General features: G+C 47.6%; 1 protein-coding gene across 1 annotated transcript; it reads left to right on the top strand.

The window, feature by feature from the left end:
- Positions 1–20,988: 20,988 nt before the first annotated feature.
- LOC148934867 (uncharacterized) lies at positions 20,989–23,569 on the top strand. The gene has a single exon (XM_089083155.1). It carries the CDS (start codon positions 21,122–21,124, stop codon positions 23,102–23,104), a length of 1,983 nt encoding a protein of 660 aa, XP_088939281.1. The 5' UTR covers positions 20,989–21,121; the 3' UTR covers positions 23,105–23,569.
- The last annotated feature ends 492 nt before the right edge of the window (positions 23,570–24,061 follow it).

The raw sequence follows: 24,061 nt of genomic DNA, 5'->3' as shown, positions 1-24,061 counted from the left end.
AGTCTGGGTATTGGAGCAATGGTTCCGTACATAATGTGTTTTTTAATGAAGTAAAAGCTTGCTGTTGTTCCTTTTCCCATATAAAATTGCTCTCTTTTTTCAGAAGTGCCGTCAGCGGCCTCGCGATTTCAGAGAAATCGGGTATAAATTTTCGGTAATATCCGGCTAAGCCGAGAAATTGTTTGATATTTTTCTGGTTCCTTGGAGCTGGTGTCACGTCAAGCGCGTAGACATACCTTTTCAAAACATATTTTTCTTCATTACATTCCTCAACAGTTTATTCAATTCTAATTATAACGTTCAATTCTATTATTTCAGTGTTATATATATATGAATATATAAAAAAATAAAAGACGTGATGCGTCCCTGGGTAAAGAACATCCCCACCACGGGAGCCGCTGGTGCTCCCCCACATGACCACCGGGGCCCTACCATCAGCGCCTCCCACGCAAGCGCCGCCGCTCCCATCAGAGCGCCGCCGCACTTCGAGCCGCCGAAAACGAAGGAGTCCAGTGCAGAGGCTCCTTCGTGCAGTTCACATCGAGTCTCCAGCCAGGAAGGTTCCTGGCTCGTGAACACATCCTCTCCTAGGATCGGATGCGAGTAAGTTTAATCCTCTAAGTTTAATCCTCGGCACGTTAGCGTGTTAAACCGAGAGTTTTCTTTATTTCAATTCTAATTATAAGAATTACTATTCAATTCTACTTATAAGACTAGTGCGGTTAAGTCACTAATATTATAAAGTTCATTATACTACTCACTCTTAATTTCAAATATACGAGGTGAAAATTGAACCGCGAGTGATCATTAGCGAACCCCACCTATCCTATCCTAGCGGAACGAATGAAACGATCGAGTTCGCGAGGATAAAGAGATCTTTTAAGCATATCGAATAAATTAAAAAACTCCGAATGAAAACACACTAGTTCGTTGTATCGATCCTCTGGATTGACGCTGTTACGTGTTTGACACGCCGGCGCCTCGACGAGGAACTATAACGATCTATTTATTCTAAATTCCAAATTCAAGTACATTTTCGTTATCAAGGTTTCGTGTACTCGTGCAGGCACCAAACGTGTGGCGCTCCTGAAAGTCGCCCGCGAGGCACGACACCTTGTCGGAATCGTGGACAGTGCGTAAAATAAACGCAAATTAATACGGAATGTTGTGTTCTCATGAAGCATTGAGTTGCGGCGCTCACTGCAGAGTCGCCCGTGAGACATAACAAACCGTAGATAACGCTATCACTTGCGTCACCAAGCGCATCTCTCTGTGCAAGAGCACAGCCTAGAGTCACGAAATAAAATTCATAATGAATTATTGCAGTAAGATCTCTTTGCGATGCCACCGAAACGTCGCCACCGTTCAGGCCGAAAACAATCACTGAAAAAACCTTTTTATGAATTGAACTATCGACTCCCGCGACATTTGCGAAATCTACTGGGTGTCGAGCCAGCCTACGACGAAGATTACGAACAATTATTCTTCGGAAGCTTTTGGTCGCCGAAGCCGCCTCCAACGTGGAAGCTGACCCCCATCACCTTCCGTACCCCGAGATTGCCGCCGCTACGGATGCTCGCCACGGATCCACGGAAGGAAAGATATATGGAAATTAGGAGTAAAATCCTCTACAACTATTATTAAAGGTAGGACAGATTTTTATTGCTGCATGTACTCGAATTTAGAGGACCGCCAATGTGCAAGGGACAACTCGAGAGACCGCGAAAACCGAAAACTTCCCCTGCTGCAATATACACGCGTCGCATAAGTCTTTGCCATTGCGTTACTGAATTCGGTTATGGGTTGTTCGGTATCGCCAGTGATTACAATGACGCGGGACTTTTGTGCCATCAGTGCAAGCTAGACTGTGAACGAATTCACCCCGAACAACAATTTCGATTAGTATTAAGACATTTTATTCATATCGGAAATAGCCCGGTGTCGCGAAAGTGCGAGCACTGCCCAACTGAGTTGTCCATTTGTCGTGAAATAAATAATTGCGACGCATGCATCGACGCCTTCGTTGCTTTTCTAAACCATTTACGAGAACAAGATCAAACATTCGAGTCGTTGCCAGACCCGACTATCATAGACGTTGACAACAGTATCGGGACGCACGAAATTATTTTCTCAAGAAGACTTAGTTTCTTCCTACATAACTTACATAGGCGAAATACCCAACGAGACGATTAAGGTCTCACAATCAAACAGAATCTTTGCCGCTCGAGATTTCGTCATCTAAATTTAAATCACTACAAATTTTTGATCTAGAACCTTTGCCGCTCGAGGTTCCTTACCGTTACCAAAATAAAATTTTTGGAATTTCCCCCATACAGCCCGGTGCGAATACGATTCGATAAAATCAAGTCAAATTTCGCTCGGACAAAACGACGTTGTGTCATTCGTAACGTAACATTTGCTTCATGTTATAGAGATTTATCATTGTAAAATTGAAAAGGGTAATATCCTTACAATAGGAAATAAAATTATTAATTATTCTGACGCGACAGACGTGACACCCCCCCCCCTTATAATAGAAATGGAGGCACTTGACCGACATTTCTCATCTTAATCCTAAGTATAAAAAGGTATAAAGATATAAATCATAAATGATCAAATATTAGTTAAATATTACCTAAAGGTTTTAGGAGATACAATTTTTACATTACTTTATAACAATGCCTAACTTAGTATTTCTTACATTCGTTCGTTTTTGTGGAGATATTTTCGCAATTCTGTGTACGATTGATCCGGCACTGTTTTCACATCACTATTCTTTTCTTGAGGAGTCGGCGCTGATGCTTCTTCTTGCCATCTTTCTTCCTCGTTCGTTACCTTAGTCTGCTGGATTTTCCCAGGAATAGCAGGAGGTGAGTTACTGACCAGATAGCTCCGATTAAATGGATACTCCAGCCATAGATCGAGTGTAGAGCATAACCATGGATTATTGTGTCCACTAACAATTTAATAATTCTGCCAATTATGAATAATGCCAAGACACCAGCGTTCGCCGATCCAAAATGTGATAAAACCATCCCAGAGCTTTCTACCTGCGTTCTCTGCGATATGGTCTAATGAGGCTTCATCCAAGAGATTAAGCATTGCTACAATTCCCTTGGGTATTTCTCGGCCCATTGCGCCACGCATTGTATTAAGCATCGAGGGTTTCTCTACAGGAAACATAATATGCATTGTATTAAGCATCGAGGGTTTCTCTACAGGAAACATAATATGATCCCTGAGTCGATCTAGGTCTTCAGGTGTGTAGATCCCGCTGGTGGCTAGTGCATCAGGGCTCACATACTTCCACAAAGGTTTGGTGAGTGGTTGTATGGTTGGCGGGGGTAGCGATTCCGTTATACTACCTGTCAATCTGTCAATCAATCTTATAGAGATTGGGTAGCAACTCGTTGCAGTCTTTGGGTGTGCCCGTCTTCGAGAGGATACGTGATCTTGGTTGTAGGTATAGTGAGTGATTTCGATAAGTCACTGGGAGTTCATTGTAGCAATTGTCGGTGCGTCGTAGTTTACAATCCACCGGTATGCATTTTATTATATGAATAACTTCACCGGCAGTGACTGCAGTATATCCCGGTGTTTTCATGATTCTGAATGCCATTTCGTCTGGAGCGATGCTGAATAGTGAGAGGGCGTTTTGCAGGATTTTTTTCTCTAGGGAACAGTTTTGTTTCATTATATCCTTGTACAATCGTGTTAATTGTGTTTTAATATGCTTCTCTACGTATACAAACAGAGTTAACATATGAGAAGATATCTAAATTGTCTACAGAGATTTTAATTCTAGACTGGAAGGATCTTCCAGGCTGCGTCTCGAAAATTAGTAGTTTGGGATGTTCCGTGTAGTATAACTTGTATCCGCAAAGATTTGTCTCTGTAGTTTTAGCTAATGCGAAGGTGGTATCCTTGGTGATCATTGTATATATTTCGGGTGCTTGCTCGTATGTCTTTGGTGATAATTTCGTTGCTGTACCCTCGTACAAAATATACTTGTTGAAATGGCAACCGTCTGTGTAGGGGAGATTCCAAAATGTCTCCGTGCCGTCCCAGTCATTGCAGCCTCCTTGCGCTGATGGACACTGGGTTCCCGAAGGCAGATTCACTTTACCTATCGATCTTTTAAAAGGCATCGTGAACGTGCGCAGAGTTATTTCAACGGCTGCTTGCACCACGACGTTCTCCCAGGTTCCGTAGCCGTCCGTATATTGTGTGCCTGCGCAGCGACTATCAGTAAAAGCTTGTCCTGCCAGTGTTACGCTGCGATGGTTAGTGGCATTATTTATTAGCCGGTCAACGAAAGCGGTGCCAATGGCCAAGGATCCGGTTTCGTGTATCTTTTGGCAGTTGTATGCTCCGATTTCCTTCACATATTGTTTTCGACCCTCGGTTACTATTGAGACATGTGAGTGCATTCCGCAGTAATATATTGTTCGGTCGATCTTAACCTTGCACTGGTATGCAGAGATTGTCTCGTATTCGGCCGTCTGGAGTAATTGTATATGGACAGATGTTTTGACTGGTTCAATATCTTCCACGTCGCAGTCTCCTACGTCAAGGAGGGAGAGAGTGGTAATGTTGAGTCCCGTTCCACCGCAGTCATATCCTGTGAGGCAGTGGACTGTTGCTGGTAAGAAGATGCAGGCGATGGTAACGATTATCGACATGTTGACTTGTCTGGGGTCCGTCGGTAACTGACTGCAGCAGCACACTCCTTACTCCTCGAAGTGCCATCTGGTGGGGAGTCAGTTGTGGTGGGGCTCCGATTCCCCGGTCGCTTTAACTTATCTACGTGTATAACGCGCGTTTTTCCTGATTTCAACGCAATTCTTACATTATTATTTTTGAAAATCTCTAAGATTTCATGCGGGCCAGAATACTGGTCGGACAGTTTATTCTTCCTAGGTTCGCTAAGTAAATATACTTGGTCGCCTATACAAAAGTTTCTCTGTGTAACGTCAGGAGAGCCAACGTAAAAATTTCTTTTCCTTCCCCTTTTCCCACCTGCGCAGAAGCGCCACTATTCAAGCCAAAGTTGGCAACAACCGGCTCTCCTGCCGTTGACATATCACGCGTTGCGCCTTACCGCCAGTGAATATACACTGTAATAAATATAAGTAATAAAATTAAATAATATTAATAAATAAATCATGCTAACAATGAATCTAATCAATTGTAAAATTATTAATACTACAATAAGGCTCGCGTTGCTGTTGCGCATCATCTCCAGTCAGCCGCGCGCTGATTGGCCGACCAACGACCATTATAGATATGTGCGTCTAGTCTAGCTTTATAGGCTATGACCGCCGCGAGCGCCACGTGCGTTGGCGTACCCACGCCATCCGCCATCTTGCGCCACGTGCGTTGGCGTACCCACGCCATCCGCCATCTTGCGCCGCGTGCGTTGGCGTACCCACGCTACCGCCACGTTGCGCAACAGCGCCGCCGCAGGCCACGCGTTACAACGCGCGGCCATGCTCGTTCACTCTTGTACGCGCCGTCGAGTAGTACACATCGTGCGAGTGTCAATCCAAATCCAATCCCAATTCCAATTCTAATTTTAAGTCAATTCTATTTCGTCTCAATCTAGTTAAGTTAATTAAGTGATCATTTGTATTCTAAATTTTGTATTGCTCTAAATTTAACCAAGTGTTACGCGAGTGTAATTCGATTCATGAATATTTGAATATAGTAAGTACAGTGTATTCGCCACGTGTCATTCATTGCATCATCCTTCCTATCGCCGCGAGAAATCGGAAGTGTTCGCGAGGCTAAAGAGGCAACGGGCATTAACAACTCAAACCTTATTTTACCGAATAATTAGCAGTTAAAGCGAGAATTCCAATCGTTTCCGGGGGCAAGGTGTTGTGCGTTATCCGCACTTACCACGAAGGAAACATTGGACTTCGAGCACGCGGTAATCCTAATCTTTTAATTAAATACAATATACGCCTGGAGCCTCTGCCGAATGCCTAAAGCACGGAGGAATCGCGCGGGTCGTAACAACGCACTTCGGCGGCTTGAATACGACCTCCACGTGGCCGCGATTTACGATCATAACGCGATCATCGGCGAGGAAGTGAGTTACGACGGCGAGTACGAACTTCTCGTGCACGACCGCCTCTGGAGCGCCTTACCGGTCCCGTCCACCCCCGTAGCAGCTTACTAGGGAAGCAGTTTCGGACCACGCATCTCCCTCGAGGAGTATCTGCGCAGAGCGGACACCGAAAGGTAGGTGAAAATCATACATCAAGTTTTATTCCCGGTTGCTTTCGCGTTCCCATCTTGCATACGTTTCAGTAAAATATAGAGTATAAAGGAATTAGACGTGAATGAATATAAGAGTACTCGCGTTCAAGATTCTTTCGGGTTGCGTCACTCGTTTTGTTCGCGTCGACCGATCGTCGCATAGTTGCATCGCCCGACCGGAAGGGTTTTACGACCGACCCTTTTTTGCCGCCCTTGCCACTTTCTCCTAAGGCATGTAGGGTTTTGAGCCGGTTTATCGCTACGCACGGAAATATTCCAGTTTCGTAATATCATTTTAATATTGAATATTCGCCGCGTAATATTAATTCCCGTTATTTGACGTAATGTGCCCGCCTTGCTTTCTCGAGCCACGAGATTCGCGCACTCACCCGGCCGCCGTATACAGATACCGTAGGAGCACGGTGCGTTGCCTTACCACGTTCGGATATCAACGCGTGGACGACGCTATCGCCGAGTTACTCCCTAATAGTGCCGAATATCTTTGCTTTCGATGTAAGGAAGAAATACCAGAGGGAACTCTTACGTATCGTCTTGAATTGGCCCACGCGTTCCAGTTCGGGTATACTTCCGCCCGGGATCATTGCGATTGCTGCCGCGCTAGTCTTGTAATAGTCCGCGACATTGAGCTCTGCCCTGACTGCACCGAAGTTTTTACTGTGTCTCTAGAAGTGCTCAGGGAATTAGGCAACGCTATAGAGAACATCTGCGGGCGATACTACCTCGACGAGACCAATCCCGCTCCCGACGGCATCCTATCGCGCCGGCTAATCAACTTCTCTGTTGCACTGATCCGCTTACAGTCTAATAATCGCCCAACGTCTGGTTAAACGCAACGTTAGCAGTGTAATTCACTGAAATTTCCTGAGAACTTAATAATTCGCCGCTGACATTATCGGAGGGGTTCCCGCGGATTTGAGCAGTATAATCAGGGTTTCGTACTCCTTAATTCCTTAATTCCTTAATTCTTCCGAACCGCTGTTGGCGATTTGCCGCTCGATCGCTGGCAGCGTCGCCGAGAGGCGAGCGTATTCCCGCCTTGGTCCAGTGCCACGTGGCGATTGGCTTTGGCAATCTCGCCACCGCCTGCGACGTAACATCTGCACCGTTCGCTTGTCGTAATATTTCTTAGATTTTATTTTAGCGTTTATCAAATTACGTCTGGCCATTGCCTGAGCCTCGGAAATTCTATTATATAGCTCCGTTAGGTAACGCGTATAACTTTCGTTTTCGTCGTCGTCTGGCGCCGGTTCGCTAGTAGGGGTCCTTGCCAACCTACCATAAACTAACTCATGGGGAGTGAATAATGTCCCTTCGTGTTCGCTGGTGTTATATGAGAAGCTTGCTAGCCTAAGATGACAGTCCCAGTCGCTGTGTTTATTCACAAATTGCTTTAAGTATTCCCATAGAACTTGATGGGAGCGCTCTATAGAACCGTTCGATTGCGGTCGATACGCTGTGGTTTTGTAATGTTATCCGGAATTTCCGTGCAATTATTTCGCATTAGATTATTAAGGAAATGTGTCCCCTGGTCTGTCAATAGAGCTTTCGGAGCACCGTGAATACATATGAACTCATTCGTAAATGCTTCGATTACGTCGATTGCCGCGGGATTTTTTAAAGGAACGGCTATTGAATATTTCGTCAACAAATCTTGAATAGTTAAAATATAAGAGTTTCCGACGGAGGTTGTCGGCAACGGTCTCATGATATCCATAGAAACCTTATCGAACGCCCTATCGGGTGTATCCGTTAAAATCATTGGTTGCCTCGGTTTTATTCGGACTAGTCTTTTAATATGGCACTCCTGACAGTTATTTATTACGTTCTGTATATCTCGTTTCATGCCGGGCCACTGATATCTCGTTTTTAATTGATTGTACGTTTTAGTTATGCCTTTGTGTCCGCCCATTGCAGAGGCGTGGCACTCTTTAATTATTTCGTCGCGGTTTTCGCTATTAGGTATACTGGTTAGGTTATTACAAATTGTGATTTTCGTTCCTTCGTCCCAGAAGGTATCCCTGAGCATTCTATATATTGTTCGCCATTCTATCGTGCCTACGTTACTTTTACAAATCGATAATGTCGCTAAATCTAATTCTCGAGTTGCATCGACTAACGAGCCTATTGCAGTTCGAAGGGCTTGCATTTCTGTTAGCGCGGAGATTCCCTTTCCTTGTTCAATTACCATGGCGATTATGTAACGTTTTTTTGTCGCGTGTTACCTTTACTTTTCCTATCGATAATTCTTTCATGGCAGGATATCTGTTACTTTCTTTTAGATCGAATGCTCCTTTGTCTAGGGGATCACCGGTTTGAGATACGAATATCGCTAAATTATCTTTTCTCCAAGACAAACGTTCGTTCGTTTCGTTTAAAAATCGTCTCTTAAGTTCAAAAGGGGTATTGACTCTGTCTACGAGCGGTTCATTTTCGGAGTCGTCGTCGGAGTCGGTCTCGTCATGGTCGTCATTGTCTGAGTCTAGTTCCGTGCTCGCTTTATCGCTCTGTGGAATGTCGGCATGTGATCCGCTCGACTCTTGAGCGTTATCTTTGTTTATGTTACTGAAGAGGGATTCGTCTGAATCGTCGCTGAGCGGTGCCGCATGTTTCTGCGGTCGGACTGGGAGAATCGGATTAGAGGGAGAGTGCGTCAGCGTTGGCATTTATCTTTCCTGCTTTATAGATTACTTCGTATTCGTATTCAGCTAATTTAAGACGCCATCGAATTAAACGTGAGGTCGGATCTTTTACCGAGTGAAGCCAGGTTAATGGTTTATGATCCGTAACTAATGTCACGTCTGTCGCGTCAGAATAAACGAATAAATTAATAATTTTATGCCCTATGGTAAAAATGTTACTCTTTTCAAATTTATAGAGATAATTTTTGTATAGCACGGAACAAGGAATAGACGTGATACGTCCCTAGGCCACCGCGAGCCCCACCAGGGCAACTCTCTGGCCTCCCACGCGAGCGCCGCACTCCCACCGCCAGCGCTTCCCACATTGGGCGCGCACCCCACCATAGCGTCGCCGCAGTTTCGAGCCGCCGAATCGAAGCACATCAGTGCACGGCCGACTGCGTTCAGTTCATCCCGCGAATACGACTGGAGAGGACCTCCAGTCCGTGAACTCCCTCTTCCAATTCAATTTCTAGTGTTAAGAGAAATCAATTCCAATTCTAGTAGTAGGAAATAACTTCAAACTAATTCCAATTCTAGTGCTAAGAGAATAATTTCGAATCAATTCCAATTCTAAGTGTTAACTCAAATCAATTCCAATTCTAGTGTTAAGAAATAAATTTGAATCAATTCAATTTTATTAACATCATTCAATTTAAACTTAACTGTAAAAGCGTTTACAATTTAATCAATCTCTGTATTAATCTTGTATCTGAATATTCTACAATATATATATATATATAAGTGAAAAGTGATCAGTGTTAAATAATTAATAAATCCAAACCCTTCCACCCCTCCTAGCGAAACGTACAATCGACAGAGTTCGCGAGGTAGAGTGACCACGCGAAATTCAATCAAACGCAAGCGTCCAGGGAGGCCGTGCTTGGTCTCTTGGTTAGCAGGTTGTGCGTCCACCCGCACTACCCCCAAGAGAGGTATCGCTTCTCACGCACTTTTAAATCGTCAAATTACGAAATATCTGATAACCTGTCCCGCCTCTTGGCTAGCAAGTTGTGCGTCCACCCGCACTACTCTCCACAGAGGGTTACAGATTGTCATCGCGTTAGAAAGTTCAATTTAATACTCGTAACTTGTAAGGGAAGTAGTATTTTCCCTTCATGGTCACTCCCGATGCCTAAGAATCGTAAAAACCGTGCCGGACATCAGCGTGCAATTCGCCGCGCCTTATACGAAATTAAATCCGCGCTCACCGGTGATTTGAGTGAACTGCTCGGATGTGAAGAAACCTACCAGCCGGAATACGAAGCGTATTACGAGAACAGCCTGTGGGCTCCAAGTCCTCCGAGTCCAGCAACGCCGCATCCTAGTGTGCATCCCGAGACCCGCCAGGCCGACAACGAGAATCGGAAGCCTGAATCCAGGAACCGGGCCAACGAAAAGTAAGTGAATTTTCATTTCTTGTTCGTGAAACGCGTTATGTGCAGAGGACGATCGGAAAGCTCGCGTCAGGAAAGAACACATCCAGCCGCCGTCTTTAACGACCAAATAAGTATCTCTCGGTGTGTAGTCGAATTCGGTTATGGTCTTGTCGGTATAGCTACCGATACAAAAATAAGTATCTCTCGGTGTGTAGTCGAATTCGGTTATGGTCTTGTCGGTATAGCTACCGATACAAATTCCGCCAGTCTTATATGCCTAGAGTGTAAATCCCAGTATAATTTCGATCAACAATTCACCGCTATCTTAAGACATTATATTAACGTTGGGACTACTCGAGAAGAAAGGCTTTGCAATTCTTGCGGCACTGGATTGGCTATTTGGCGCGAGGTAACCGACTGCGATCCTTGCTCCGAGGCATTCGTGGCATTTTTGGAATATTTACGCGAAGAAAGTACTTCTTTTTACGATTTACCGAATCCTACCGTCATTGACGTAGACGCAGAGATAGGATCGCATGATATCGTCTTTTCCAGGAGACTATCGACTTTTCTATACGGAGTATACAACCGCAATTTATATCAGTAATCCGGTCAAGTTATTTTGCAAAAAACCAACACGCAGCCCAGTGCGAGCAGACTCGCTCCACGCGTAGCACGTCTCGCCTGCGACGTAACAATCTCCTTTCATGGTGACCGTGAGTGGTCCTACGATGTAGGACAGTGCTCCAGGGCGCATTTTTGAAACGGTCTTTCTGCCGTGTCGGTCAGTACTAGAGGCATTTTGGTTTTCTTGCTTAGTTTGTTTTTCTGGCAGTATTCACATTTGGCGATGTATTCTTCCACATCTCGTATTAGTCCGTGCCAATTGTGCATTAGTCGTATTCGATTTACGGTACGTGTTACGCCTTGATGTCCGCCGAGGGGGGCATTATGATATTCGTACATTATTTGCTCCTTGTCTTCTTTGTTATATTCGCGTTCTTCCTTGTCGCGCTCGATGCTGTTTATCTGTGTGTCAGACGCGATCGGGTTTCTGCTGAGCGCGTCAGCATTTGTATTGCCTTTACCTGCCTTGTGTATCACCTCATAGTCGTACTCTTCTAATTTGAGCCTCCATCTGATTAATCGTGAACCAGGATCTGTTATACTAAATAGCCAGATCAATGGCTTGTGATCTGTAATTATTTGAAATTTTGTTCCATAGAGGTATGGTCGAAAATGTTTGACGGCCCATATTATGGCTAGCAATTCTTTCTCCGTTGTATTGTAGTTTTGTTCCGCTTTATTCAGAATTCTGCTTGCGTATGCAATTGGTCGATCTTGGCCTTGTTACGTCGCAGGCGGTGGCGAGATTGCCAAAGCAAATCGCCACGTGGCACTGGACCAAGGCGGGAATACGCTCGCCTCTCGGCGACGCTGCCAGCGATCGAGCGGCAAATCGCCAACAGCGGTTCGGAAGAATTAAGGAATTAAGGAATTAAGGAGTACGAAACCCTGATTATACTGCTCGAATCCGAGGGAACCCCTCCGATAATGTCAGCGGCGAATTATTAAGTTCTCAGGAAATTTCAGTGAATTACACGGCTAACGTTGCGTTTAACCAGACGTTGGGCGATTATTAGACTGTAAGCGGATCAGTGCAACAGAGAAGTTGGTTAGCCGGCGCGATAGGATGCCGTCGGGAGCGGGATTGGTCTCGTCGAGGTAGTATCGCCCGCAGATGTTCTCTATAGCGTTGCCTAATTCCCTGAGCACTTCTAGAGACACAGTAAAAACTTCGGTGCAGTCAGGGCAGAGCTCAATGTCGCGGACTATTACAAGACTAGCGCGGCAGCAATCGCAATGATCCCGGGCGGAAGTATACCCGAACTGGAACGCGTGGGCCAATTCAAGACGATACGTAAGAGTTCCCTCTGGTATTTCCTCCTTACATCGAAAGCAAAGATATTCGGCACTATTAGGGAGTAACTCGGCGATAGCGTCGTCCACGCGTCGATATCCGAACGTGGTAAGGCAACGCACCGTGCTCCTACGGTATCTGTATACGGCGGCCGGGTGAGTGCGCGAATCTCGTGGCTCGAGAAAGCAAGGCGGGCACATTACGTCAAATAACGGGAATTAATATTACGCGGCGAATATTCAATATTAAAATGATATTACGAAACTGGAATATTTCCGTGCGTAGCGATAAACCGGCTCAAAACCCTACATGCCTTAGGAGAAAGTGGCAAGGGCGGCAAAAAAGGGTCGGTCGTAAAACCCTTCCGGTCGGGCGATGCAACTATGCGACGGTCGGTCGACGCGAACAAAACGAGTGACGCAACCCGAAAGAATCTTGAACGCGAGTACTCTTATATTCATTCACGTCTAATTCCTTTATACTCTATATTTTACTGAAATGTATGCAAGATGGGAACGCGAAAGCAACCGGGAATAAAACTTGATGTATGATTTTCACCTACCTTTCGGTGTCCGCTCTGCGCAGATACTCCTCGAGGGAGATGCGTGGTCCGAAACTGCTTCCCTGGTAAGCTGCTACGGGGGTGGACGGGGCCGGTAAGGCGCTCCAGAGGCGGTCGTGCACGAGAAGTTCGTACTCGCCGTCGTAACTCACTTCCTCGCCGATGATCGCGTTATGATCGTAAATCGCGGCCACGTGGAGGTCGTATTCAAGCCGCCGAAGTGCGTTGTTACGACCCGCGCGATTCCTCCGTGCTTTAGGCATTCGGCAGAGGCTCCAGGCGTATATTGTATTTGTAACGTCAGGAGAGCCAACGTAAAAATTTCTTTTCCTTCCCCTTTTCCCACCTGCGCAGAAGCGCCACTATTCAAGCCAAAGTTGGCAACAACCGGCTCTCCTGCCGTTGACATATCGCGCGTTGCGCCTTACCGCCAGTGAATATACACTGTAATAAATATAAGTAATAAAATTAAATAATAATAATAAATAAATCACGCTAACAATGAACCTAAATAATTGTAAAATTATTAATACTACAATAAGGCTCGCGTTGCTGTTGCGCATCATCTCCAGTCAGCCGCGCGCTGATTGGCCGACCAACGACCATTATAGATATGTGCGTCTGGTCTAGCTTTATAGGCTATGACCGTCGCGAGCGCCACGTGCTTTGGCGTACCCACGCCATCCGCCATCTTGCGCCACGTGTTTTGGCGTACCCACGTCATCCGCCATCTTGCGCCACGTGCTTTGGCGTACCCACGCCATCCGCCATCTTGCGCCGCGTGCTTTGGCGTGCCCACGCCATCCGCCATCTTGCGCCACGTGCGTTGGCGTACCCACGCTACCGCCACGTTGCGCAACAGCGCCGCCGCAGGCGCGCGTTACAACGCGCGGCCATGCTCGTTCACTCTTGTACGCGCCGTCGAGTAGTACACATCGTGCGAGTGTCAATCCAAATCCAATCCCAATTCCAATTCTAATTTTAAGTCAATTCTATTTCGTCTCAATCTAGTTAAGTTAATTAAGTGATCATTTGTATTCTAAATTTTGTATTGCTCTAAATTTAACCAAGTGTTACGCGAGTGTAATTCGATTCATGAATATTTGAATATAGTAAGTACAGTGTATTCGCCACGTGTCATTCATTGCATCATCCTTCCTATCGCCGCGAGAAATCGGAAGTGTTCGCGAGGCTAAAGAGGCAACGGGCATTAACAACTCAAACCTTATTTTACCGAATAATTAGCAGTTAAAGCGAGAATTCCAATCGTTTCCGGGGGCAAGGTGTTGTGCGTTATCCGCACTTACCACGAAGGAAACATTGGACTTCGAGCACGCGGTAATTCTAATCTTTTAATTAAATACAATATACGCCTGGAGCCTCTGCCGAATGCCTAAAGCACGGAGGAATCGCGCGGGTCGTAACAACGCACTTCGGCGGCTTGAATACGACCTCCACGTGGCCGCGATTTACGATCATAACGCGATCATCGGCGAGGAAGTGAGTTACGACGGCGAGTACGAACTTCTCGTGCACGACCGCCTCTGGAGCGCCTTACCGGCCCCGTCCACCCCCGTAGCAGCTTACCAGGGAAGCAGTTTCGGACCACGCATCTCCCTCGAGGAGTATCTGCGCAGAGCGGACACCGAAAGGTAGGTGAAAATCACACATCAAGTTTTATTCCCGGTTGCTTTCGCGTTCCCATCTTGCATACGTTTCAGTAAAATATAGAGTATAAAGGAATTAGACGTGAATGAATATAAGAGTACTCGCGTTCAAGATTCTTTCGGGTTGCGTCACTCGTTTTGTTCGCGTCGACCGACCGTCGCATAGTTGCATCGCCCGACCGGAAGGGTTTTACGACCGACCCTTTTTTGCCGCCCTTGCCATTTTCTCCTAAGGCATGTAGGGTTTTGAGCCGGTTTATCGCTACGCACGGAAATATTCCAGTTTCGTAATATCATTTTAATATTGAATATTCGCCGCGTAATATTAATTCCCGTTATTTGACGTAATGTGCCCGCCTTGCTTTCTCGAGCCACGAGATTCGCGCACTCACCCGGCCGCCGTATACAGATACCGTAGGAGCACGGTGCGTTGCCTTACCACGTTCGGATATCGACGCGTGGACGACGCTATCGCCGAGTTACTCCCTAATAGTGCCGAATATCTTTGCTTTCGATGTAAGGAGGAAATACCAGAGGGAGCTCTTACTTATCGTCTTGAATTGGCCCACGCGTTCCAGTTCGGGTATACTTCCGCCCGGGATCATTGCGATTGCTGCCGCGCTAGTCTTGTAATAGTCCGCGACATTGAGCTCTGCCCTGACTGCACCGAAGTTTTTACTGTGTCTCTAGAAGTGCTCAGGGAATTAGGCAACGCTATAGAGAACATCTGCGGGCGATACTACCTCGACGAGACCAATCCCGCTCCCGACGGCATCCTATCGCGCCGGCTAACCAACTTCTCTGTTGCACTGATCCGCTTACAGTCTAATAATCGCCCAACGTCTGGTTAAACGCAACGTTAGCCGTGTAATTCACTGAAATTTCCTGAGAACTTAATAATTCGCCGCTGACATTATCGGAGGGGTTCCCTCGGATTCGAGCAGTATAATCAGGGTTTCGTACTCCTTAATTCCTTAATTCCTTAATTCTTCCGAACCGCTGTTGGCGATTTGCCGCTCGATCGCTGGCAGCGTCGCCGAGAGGCGAGCGTATTCCCGCCTTGGTCCAGTGCCACGTGGCGATTTGCTTTGGCAATCTCGCCACCGCCTGCGACGTAACATATTTCTGGTGACAGCGGTGGGATACGTTAATCGGAGGAATCGAAAAATTTCGACACATCCTACCGACCCGCGTCATATTCGCGCTGTAGCTGTTTCTTATGCTTCGTACACCGGTAAAGGGCGAGAAAGAAACGGACATGACCACGCGCGCTCAAAAGGGAAAGCTCGCGAGCGACGACGCAGAGATGACCTCCGTAGACAGGCCGGGTGCCCCTAAAACTAAGTATACCGACAGCGAATTCGATGTCATGCAAGCCAACATGGCCAAGCGCGCCGCACAATTACAAGCCGACGCCGACGCATTACAACGGGAAAGAGAAGAAATTCGGGCGGAGAGCGCAGCGCTTCGAAGAGACCGCGCTGAAGCGGAACAGAGTCGAACCGCCGTGCGCGAGATGAATAATATGCTTGCTGCAATGCGCGCTGAATTGAATAACATTCGCCACGAAATCGAGACACGACGCGACCTACCACCGCGAAGCCCTAGCCTTCCCGCTGGGCAACGGTTCACGGAAACGCCCGCCCCTTTTGGCGAGCTGAATGAGTCGGGCACGGAACTCCCTCCCGCGCCGAAGATAACTTATCGCGAGGCGACCGAGTTCGTTCCAATTTTTGATGGTTATAACATCCCTTTGTCGAAATTCCTCGGAGCGTGCAGGCAAGCGCGCGACATCCTGCCGCCTCATTTCGAGAGACCCCTCACGCGTTTACTGGTAGCGAAATTGCGCGGCCACGCTCACTCAGCCGTCGCCGACGAACCGTGCGACACAGTGACACAACTGTCAGATTTATTAAATAGTGCCTTCGGCTCGATAAAAAGTGTTGCGCAATACCGCGGGGAATTGACCGCTGTGCACCTCAAATCGGGAGAGCATATGCTAGATTACATCGACCGCGTCAAGGAACTCCGAGCCTCCATAAGGGACGGAGAACGTCGGGCCCACGGTACGATAGATTCCGCGACGAACCGGGAGATAGACGAACTCACCGCTTCATGTTTCTGTGAGGGTCTGCCCACCCCACTACGTTTACAACTCAAACCGGAACATTTTTACCAGCCGTTCGAGGCATTTGCCGCCGCGAAGATTATAGCCAAGCGTGATGAGATAGAACGGCAGCGTTACGGAATGCCGCCCCGTCAAGGGCTGAGCCCAAACAAACAAACCCTCAGCGCAAACCGTCGTTTCCCCGAAACAGGTGCGGGGCCTAGCCTGCGCTACAGGCAGCCCGCACCGCCGGAACGACGACGCTCGCCGCCGCGACTCGACGCATACAGAGACCGCGATCGGAACTATGCACCGCGCTACCCCTCCGAGTGGGTTGAGCGCCGCGACGAAGTAAGACGAACTGCGCCGCTTTACGAGAAACGCGAATCGCCTAGATCGGGGGGAGGCGACAGAGGGCCGCGCGATTACGGATCGCAGCTTAACGATAAATGGTGCAGATATTGCAAAAATCGCGGCCATGAAATCGAGGAATGTCGGAAACGACAATATAATAACAGTCGCCTCAACGAACCGGGAAACGGTCGGGATCCGCCCCGTGGGTCGGACGCAGCGCGCGCGGATCCTCCAAGGAGTACGCGTCCGGTGAACGTCGTGGAGACGACCGAAGAAGCGTCAGGATCGCAATCTTAAATCCGCAAGAGTATTCACACGCCCCCACTATAACATTGTCCACGCGTGGCTTAATCAAGGAAACTAATTTCATGGTCGACACAGGAGCGGCACCGAATCTAATAAAAGAGCGCTGCTTACATCCCGAGACTCCGGTATTCAAGCGCGATACAATATACCTGACTGGAATCACCGAAGGCAGGCTGGAAACTCTCGGGTCGGCTCGTATAGAATTTATGGGCCACAAGATAACCCTACACGTGGTACCTGACCATTTCCCCATCGTCCAGGAAGGAATCCTAGGATCAGAATTCCTGCGCGATAACGCCAAAATCGATTTCGGGCGAAAACAGATAGAGTGGCAAGGAATACGCCTGCCTTTTGCCCGACGGGAAACTATCGTAATACCAGGTCGCTGCCGCGCCACGTTTTGTATGAACGTCGCGAACCCAGAAATAGCAGTCGGTTATATCCCGCGACTTAGAGTCTGCGATGGGGTATACCTCGGCGAAGCGGTCGTGACTAATCGCAACGGAAGGGCATATTCGCAAATAATCAACTCGACCGAATCCGATAAAGAAATCGCCATTCCTACTATCCAACTCAAGGAGATCGAATCAATCTCACGGGACTTCCCTAGGGAAGAGTCCTCTCTTAATTGCGGGGTTATAGGAAGTAGAATCCAGGAAGTAGAATCGAATTCAGAAAGAATCTCAGCGATTCGAACGCTCCTTCGTTTAGAGCACCTCAGTCAGGTGGAGACAGAGCATGTCGGTAGGCTCATCGAAAAAAACCCAGATCTTTTCCAGCTCCCTTCCGATCACCTCGGGTACACAGACGCTACTGCTCACGCGATTACGACGACGGATAACCAACCCGTCAATACAAAGCAGTATCGATTCCCGCCTATACACAAAGAGGAAATTACTAAGCAAGTAAACGAGCTACTAAAAAACGACGTAATCTGTCCCTCCAATTCCCCGTACAATTCCCCTCTGTGGATTGTTCCTAAGAAACCGGATTCGAAAGGTAATAAACGATGGCGCATGGTCATAGATTACAGAGCGCTCAACGAGAAAACAATAGGCGACGCGTACCCCCTCCCCAACATAACCGAAATCCTAGATCAACTGGGAAGCGCGAAATATTTTAGCATTTTCGATCTAGCGTCGGGTTTCCATCAAATACCGATGCATAAGTCGGACGCGCCGAAAACGGCTTTCTCCACGCCTTTCGGGCACTATGAATTTAAACGCATGCCGTTCGGGTTAAAAAACGCCCCGGCGACCTTTCAGCGACTTATGGATCAGGTGTTGAGCGGCCTCCAAGGAACCGAGGTATTCGTGTACCTCGACGATATTGTGGTATATGCTAGCTCACTGCGAGAGCATGAAATAAAATTTAATAAGCTGGCCGAAAGATTGAGAGGCGCGAAGCTCCGCCTCCAGCCTGACAAATGCGAATTTCTGCGGAAAGAGGTCACATATCTGGGCCACGTAATCGGAGAAGACGGGGTGAAGCCTGACCCGAAAAAAATTCACGCCGTTGAAAATTTTCCGCGCCCCCATACCGCGAAAAACATTAAACAATTTCTCGGACTCGCGGGTTACTATCGGAGATTCATACCGAACTTCTCGAAAACAGCTAAACCTCTGACGGACTTATTAAAAAAGGAGGTACCGTTCGGATGGGGCGATCCACAGGAAAACGCGTTCGCGCAGCTTAAACACGCCCTATGCACGGAACCCCTTCTCCAATATCCCGACTTTTCTCAACAATTCGTCGTAACTACAGACGCCTCCAAGTTCGCGATCGGCGGAATCCTCAGTCAGGGACCGCTTGGCAAGGATCTCCCTATCGCATACGCGTCCCGATTACTAAACCCGCCGGAACAGAACTACTCCACGATCGAAAAGGAATTGCTCGCTATAGTTTATTGCGTAAATTACTTTAGACCATATTTATACGGAAGAAGATTCCAGCTCGTCACCGACCACAAACCCTTGACATGGTTGCATTCGGTTAAGGACCCCACGTCACGATTAGTCAGATGGCGATTAAAATTAGCCGAATACGAATACGAAGTTATGTATCGAGCCGGCAAAACTAATGTAAACGCAGACGCGCTGTCACGAAACCCCGCTTTTCCCGTCCTTCCCCTCGAGAGCACATCGAATATCGCGAGACGGAACGATAGCGAGCCCGAGGAAGATTCGTCAACCGACGACGATACCGAAATCCGCCCCCACGTCGTCACTTCCGACGAGGACCTCGACAGTGACACCAGCGAAGAATCTCTATTTAACGCGAATAACGCTCCGTTTCAATTCCATCACGCGAAAGTGAAGGAAATCGTAGATAACTTTACGAGTAGAAGCGACAACCTGGTGGTATTCGTGAGCGTCCAAGGTGAACCTTGCGATTTAGGGGCTCGGATGCTCAGCCAACAGGGACTACTGCCTAAATTGCGGGACGTCATGCTGAACAGGGCAAACGTCACGCAAAGCGGCAAACGGCGAATTATTGCATTGCCGATTGAAGTAAATGTCTCCGCGATAACCACGCTAGAAAGTATTAGAGAGGCCGTGGTGTCACTACTCGACGTCACGAACGAACTCGACATACGGTCCATATCTGTCTGCAAGGGGGATGCGAGTGGAGTACCGTGGAGGAAAATAGAAAAGGTTATTCGCGACGCATTTTGGAACCAAGATATAGAAATATCGATATGCGGTAATAAAATCACTGTTCCACCCCCCGAAGATAGAATCCGCTTGATCGAGGAATATCACGCGTCCGCAATAGGAGGCCATAAAGGCATAAACAAAACATGCGCGCGCCTCAAATCGCGGTACAATTGGCCTAGACTGAAGGAAGAAGTAACGCGGTTCATAAATAATTGCGAAGGCTGCCAGTTAAAAAAATTGGTTAGAGTAAAGACCCGACAGCCCATGATTCTAACGGATACACCCGACAAAGCGTTTGATAAGATATCTATGGATATCATGGGGCCGCTCCCCACCACTCGCAAGGACCACTCGTACATATTTACTATACAAGATCTCTTGACGAAGTATTCACTAGCTATCCCCCTCAAGGGGATCTCGGCTATCGACGTGGCCGACGCTTTCGTAAACGAATTCATTTGCGTGCATGGTGCCCCGCGAGCGGTACTAACGGACCAAGGGTCTCATTTTCTAAATTCTTTAATGCGCAACATAGCTCGCAAATTCAGAATTAAACAGTGTAAGACCACTGCGTACCACCCTCAGTCCAATGGCTCCGTGGAGCGCTCGCACCATGTACTTTGGGAGTACTTGAAACAATTTGTCAATGACCACCACGATTGGGACGAATATCTAAAATTAGCTAGTTTTTCTTACAACACGAGCGTACATGAGGGAACGAAGTTCACCCCTCACGAATTGGTCTACGGGAGCGTCGCGCGTACTCCCGAAAGCGATCCCTTCCCCGAGGACGAGCGCGACGAAAGCTACGCTGGCTACTTACTCGAACTAAATGCGAAAATAAGCGAATCCCAGAGAGCCGCGCGTCGTAACCTGAATGCTGCGAAGGTTAGATCAAAGCGATACTATGATAAAAGGGTTAAGGCATGCAACTTTGAAGCGGGAGACCAGGTGTACATGCTTAAAGAACCTGTGAGAAATAAACTAAGTCCACAATACACCGGTCCCTACAAAATAGCGGACGTGCTAAGTAATAATAATGTTAAATTAGAGATAAGGCCAGGTAAATTGCGTACTATCCATATGGACAAACTGAAGAAGGCGGGGAATCGGAGCCCCACCACACGCCGTGCCCCACCACAACCAGAGCCGGGGGCGAGCGAGCAACCAAGCGGCAGTCGACACACGTCACCCCTTGAAGAAACATGGAGCCACAACGAATCTTAACGCTTTTACTGTTCCCGACGCTCAGCTTTGGCTTGACGGGCTATGACTGCGGAGGCAGCGGACTCAATATCACAACCTTGTCGCTGCTGGACGTCGGCGCCTGTAATGTCGAGGATATGGAGCCAGCGAGCACGGAGACGTACGTACAACTCATGCAGAGTTCCGATTTCGAGAGCTTGCCAATAATTCAATGCCGAATTGAAATCGACCGGACCATATACTACTGCGGCATGCACTCACACATATCAATTGTATCCGACGGTCGAAAGGTGTACATCAAAGAGATCGGCTGGCAAACCTGCCAGAAAATCCACGAGACTGGAACTCTCGCGCTGGGTACCGCCTTCGTGGATAGATTGATTGTAAACGCCACGAATCATAGGAGCGTCACTATGGCTGGACAAACGCACGCTGACGGCCGTTGTTCCGGAACGCAGTACACGGACGGATTCGGAACATGGGAGAGCGTGGTAGTACAAGCATCCTTAAAGGTGGTATTGAGGACGTTTGAAGCACCATTCAAACGGTCAGCGAACTCATTAAATCTGCCATCTGGAACGCGCTGCCCCGTGCAACTGGGGAGCTGCGCCGATTTCGACGGTACGGAAACCTTCTGGAAAACACCGTCCGACGACAGCTGCCACTTCAACCAGTACGATATACTTTACGAGGGTATGGCCATAAAACTGTCGCCGAAGCCCAAACAAACTGCCCCAGTGGTATATACAGTGACCACCGGAGATACAACGTTCGCCTTGACAAAAACGACGGAATTCAACCTATGTGGCTATCGACTTTTCCAGACCGAGCACCCAAAGCTTGTTATATTGGAAACACAGCGAGGACGCACGTTCAAATCTAAGTCACAGATCTCAGTTAACAACTTAGATATATTCTCCTATGTGAATTCGAAATTCGTTTACGTGGAGAAACACGTGAAAACGCAACTTACCAGGCTTTACCACGACATTATGGAGCAGAAATGTGCATTAGAGCGTCAGATCCTCCAGAATGCGCTCTCATTGGCAACTATAGCCCCAGACGAAATGGCCTTCCGGATAATGAAAGCCCCTGGATACACGGCGGTCACAGCCGGAGAAGTCATCCATATTGTCCAATGCGTCCCAGTAGAATGCAAGCTGCGACATACCGAAGAGTGTTACAACGAGTTGCCAGTTACCTACCGCAATTCGTCACACTTTTTATTGCCACGCACCAGAATTCTGACCAGGACAGGAACACACAAAGACTGCAACGAGTTGCTTCCTGGCATGTACAAACTACACGGCAGTTGGTACCGAGTAGGCCTGAAGCCGATCGAGTCGCTTCCTCCGCCGACGATCCAGCCGCTTTCTACCCCCACGTGGAAATACGTCAGTCCGGACGCACTCGCCACCAGTGGAATCTACTCCGCGGACGATCTGAACCGACTGCGAGACCACATAATGTTCCCAGTCGAAAAGCCGTCTATGCTGAATACAATAGCGCGAGGGGCCTTAGGACAGGACGTCCCGAGCGGGAGTATTTCCTTGATGAATCTTCTCGACGAAAAGTCTTTAGATCGGATCGCTGAAAGCACAGGGAAGCGATTATGGCAAGGATTTATTACGTTTGGCTCGGCCAGCGCAGGAGTCTTGGCGTTATTCGTGATAGCCAGACTTATCAAGTTGGTGATCGATACAATCATCCACGGATACGCGTTGCACAGAATATACGGATGGAGCCTTCATATATTGGGAGCAGTATGGTCCTCGGTCACTAACCTTTTGCTGCATATGGGTAACCCAGCAACAAAAACCGACTCGCCTAGCAGGGAACGCCTCATGCCAATAGCTCAGAGCTCGACAGAAGACACACCGACGGCGCCCGAAATCGCCCCTAGTGCTGAAAAGGAAAAGTTTAGTGAGCATGTGCGGTCATACAGTGAACTCCAAAAATACTTACGCGAGGACGTAGTATAGAGACAAATAAGTGCGATAACTAATTACAAGCGTTAGAATATAAGACGAATAAACATAAGTAAAATAATTGTAGCTCAAACCTTCTGCAACTCAACCTCTAGTAGAGCAGGGGAAATGCACGGCACCTGGCCCTGCATTTCTTCTTAGGGGGGGAGGTGTAACGTCAGGAGAGCCAACGTAAAAATTTCTTTTCTTCCCCTTTTCCCACCTGCGCAGAAGCGCCACTATTCAAGCCAAAGTTGGCAACAACCGGCTCTCCTGCCGTTGACATATCGCGCGTTGCGCCTTACCGCCAGTGAATATACACTGTAATAAATATAAGTAATAAAATTAAATAATAATAATAAATAAATCACGCTAACAATGAACCTAAATAATTGTAAAATTATTAATACTACAATAAGGCTCGCGTTGCTGTTGCGCATCATCTCCAGTCAGCCGCGCGCTGATTGGCCGACCAACGACCATTATAGATATGTGCGTCTGGTCTAGCTTTATAGGCTATGACCGTCGCGAGCGCCACGTGCTTTGGCGTACCCACGCCATCCGCCATCTTGCGCCACGTGCTTTGGCGTACCCACGCCATCCGCCATCTTGCGCCGCGTGCTTTGGCGTGCCCACTCCATCCGCCATCTTGCGCCACGTGCGTTGGCGTACCCACGCTACCGCCACGTTGCGCAACAGCGCCGCCGCAGGCACGCGTTACAACGCGCGGCCATGCTCGTTCACTCTTGTACGCGCCGTCGAGTAGTACACATCGTGCGAGTGTCAATCCAAATCCAATCCCAATTCCAATTCTAATTTTAAGTCAATTCTATTTCGTCTCAATCTAGTTAAGTTAATTAAGTGATCATTTGTATTCTAAATTTTGTATTGCTCTAAATTTAACCAAGTGTTACGCGAGTGTAATTCGATTCATGAATATTTGAATATAGTAAGTACAGTGTATTCGCCACG

The sequence above is a fragment of the Pogonomyrmex barbatus genome, unplaced genomic scaffold (assembly GCF_055798465.1).
Source record: "Pogonomyrmex barbatus isolate J1 unplaced genomic scaffold, ASM5579846v1 scaffold7, whole genome shotgun sequence".
NCBI lineage: Eukaryota > Metazoa > Arthropoda > Insecta > Hymenoptera > Formicidae > Pogonomyrmex > Pogonomyrmex barbatus.
This window is presented reverse-complemented; position numbering and strand designations above follow the sequence as displayed.

Excerpts from the sequence above, each read along its gene's own strand:
- LOC148934867 (XM_089083155.1), top strand. The coding sequence starts at position 21,122 with ATGGAGCCACAACGAATCTTAACGCTTTTACTGTTCCCGACGCTCAGC.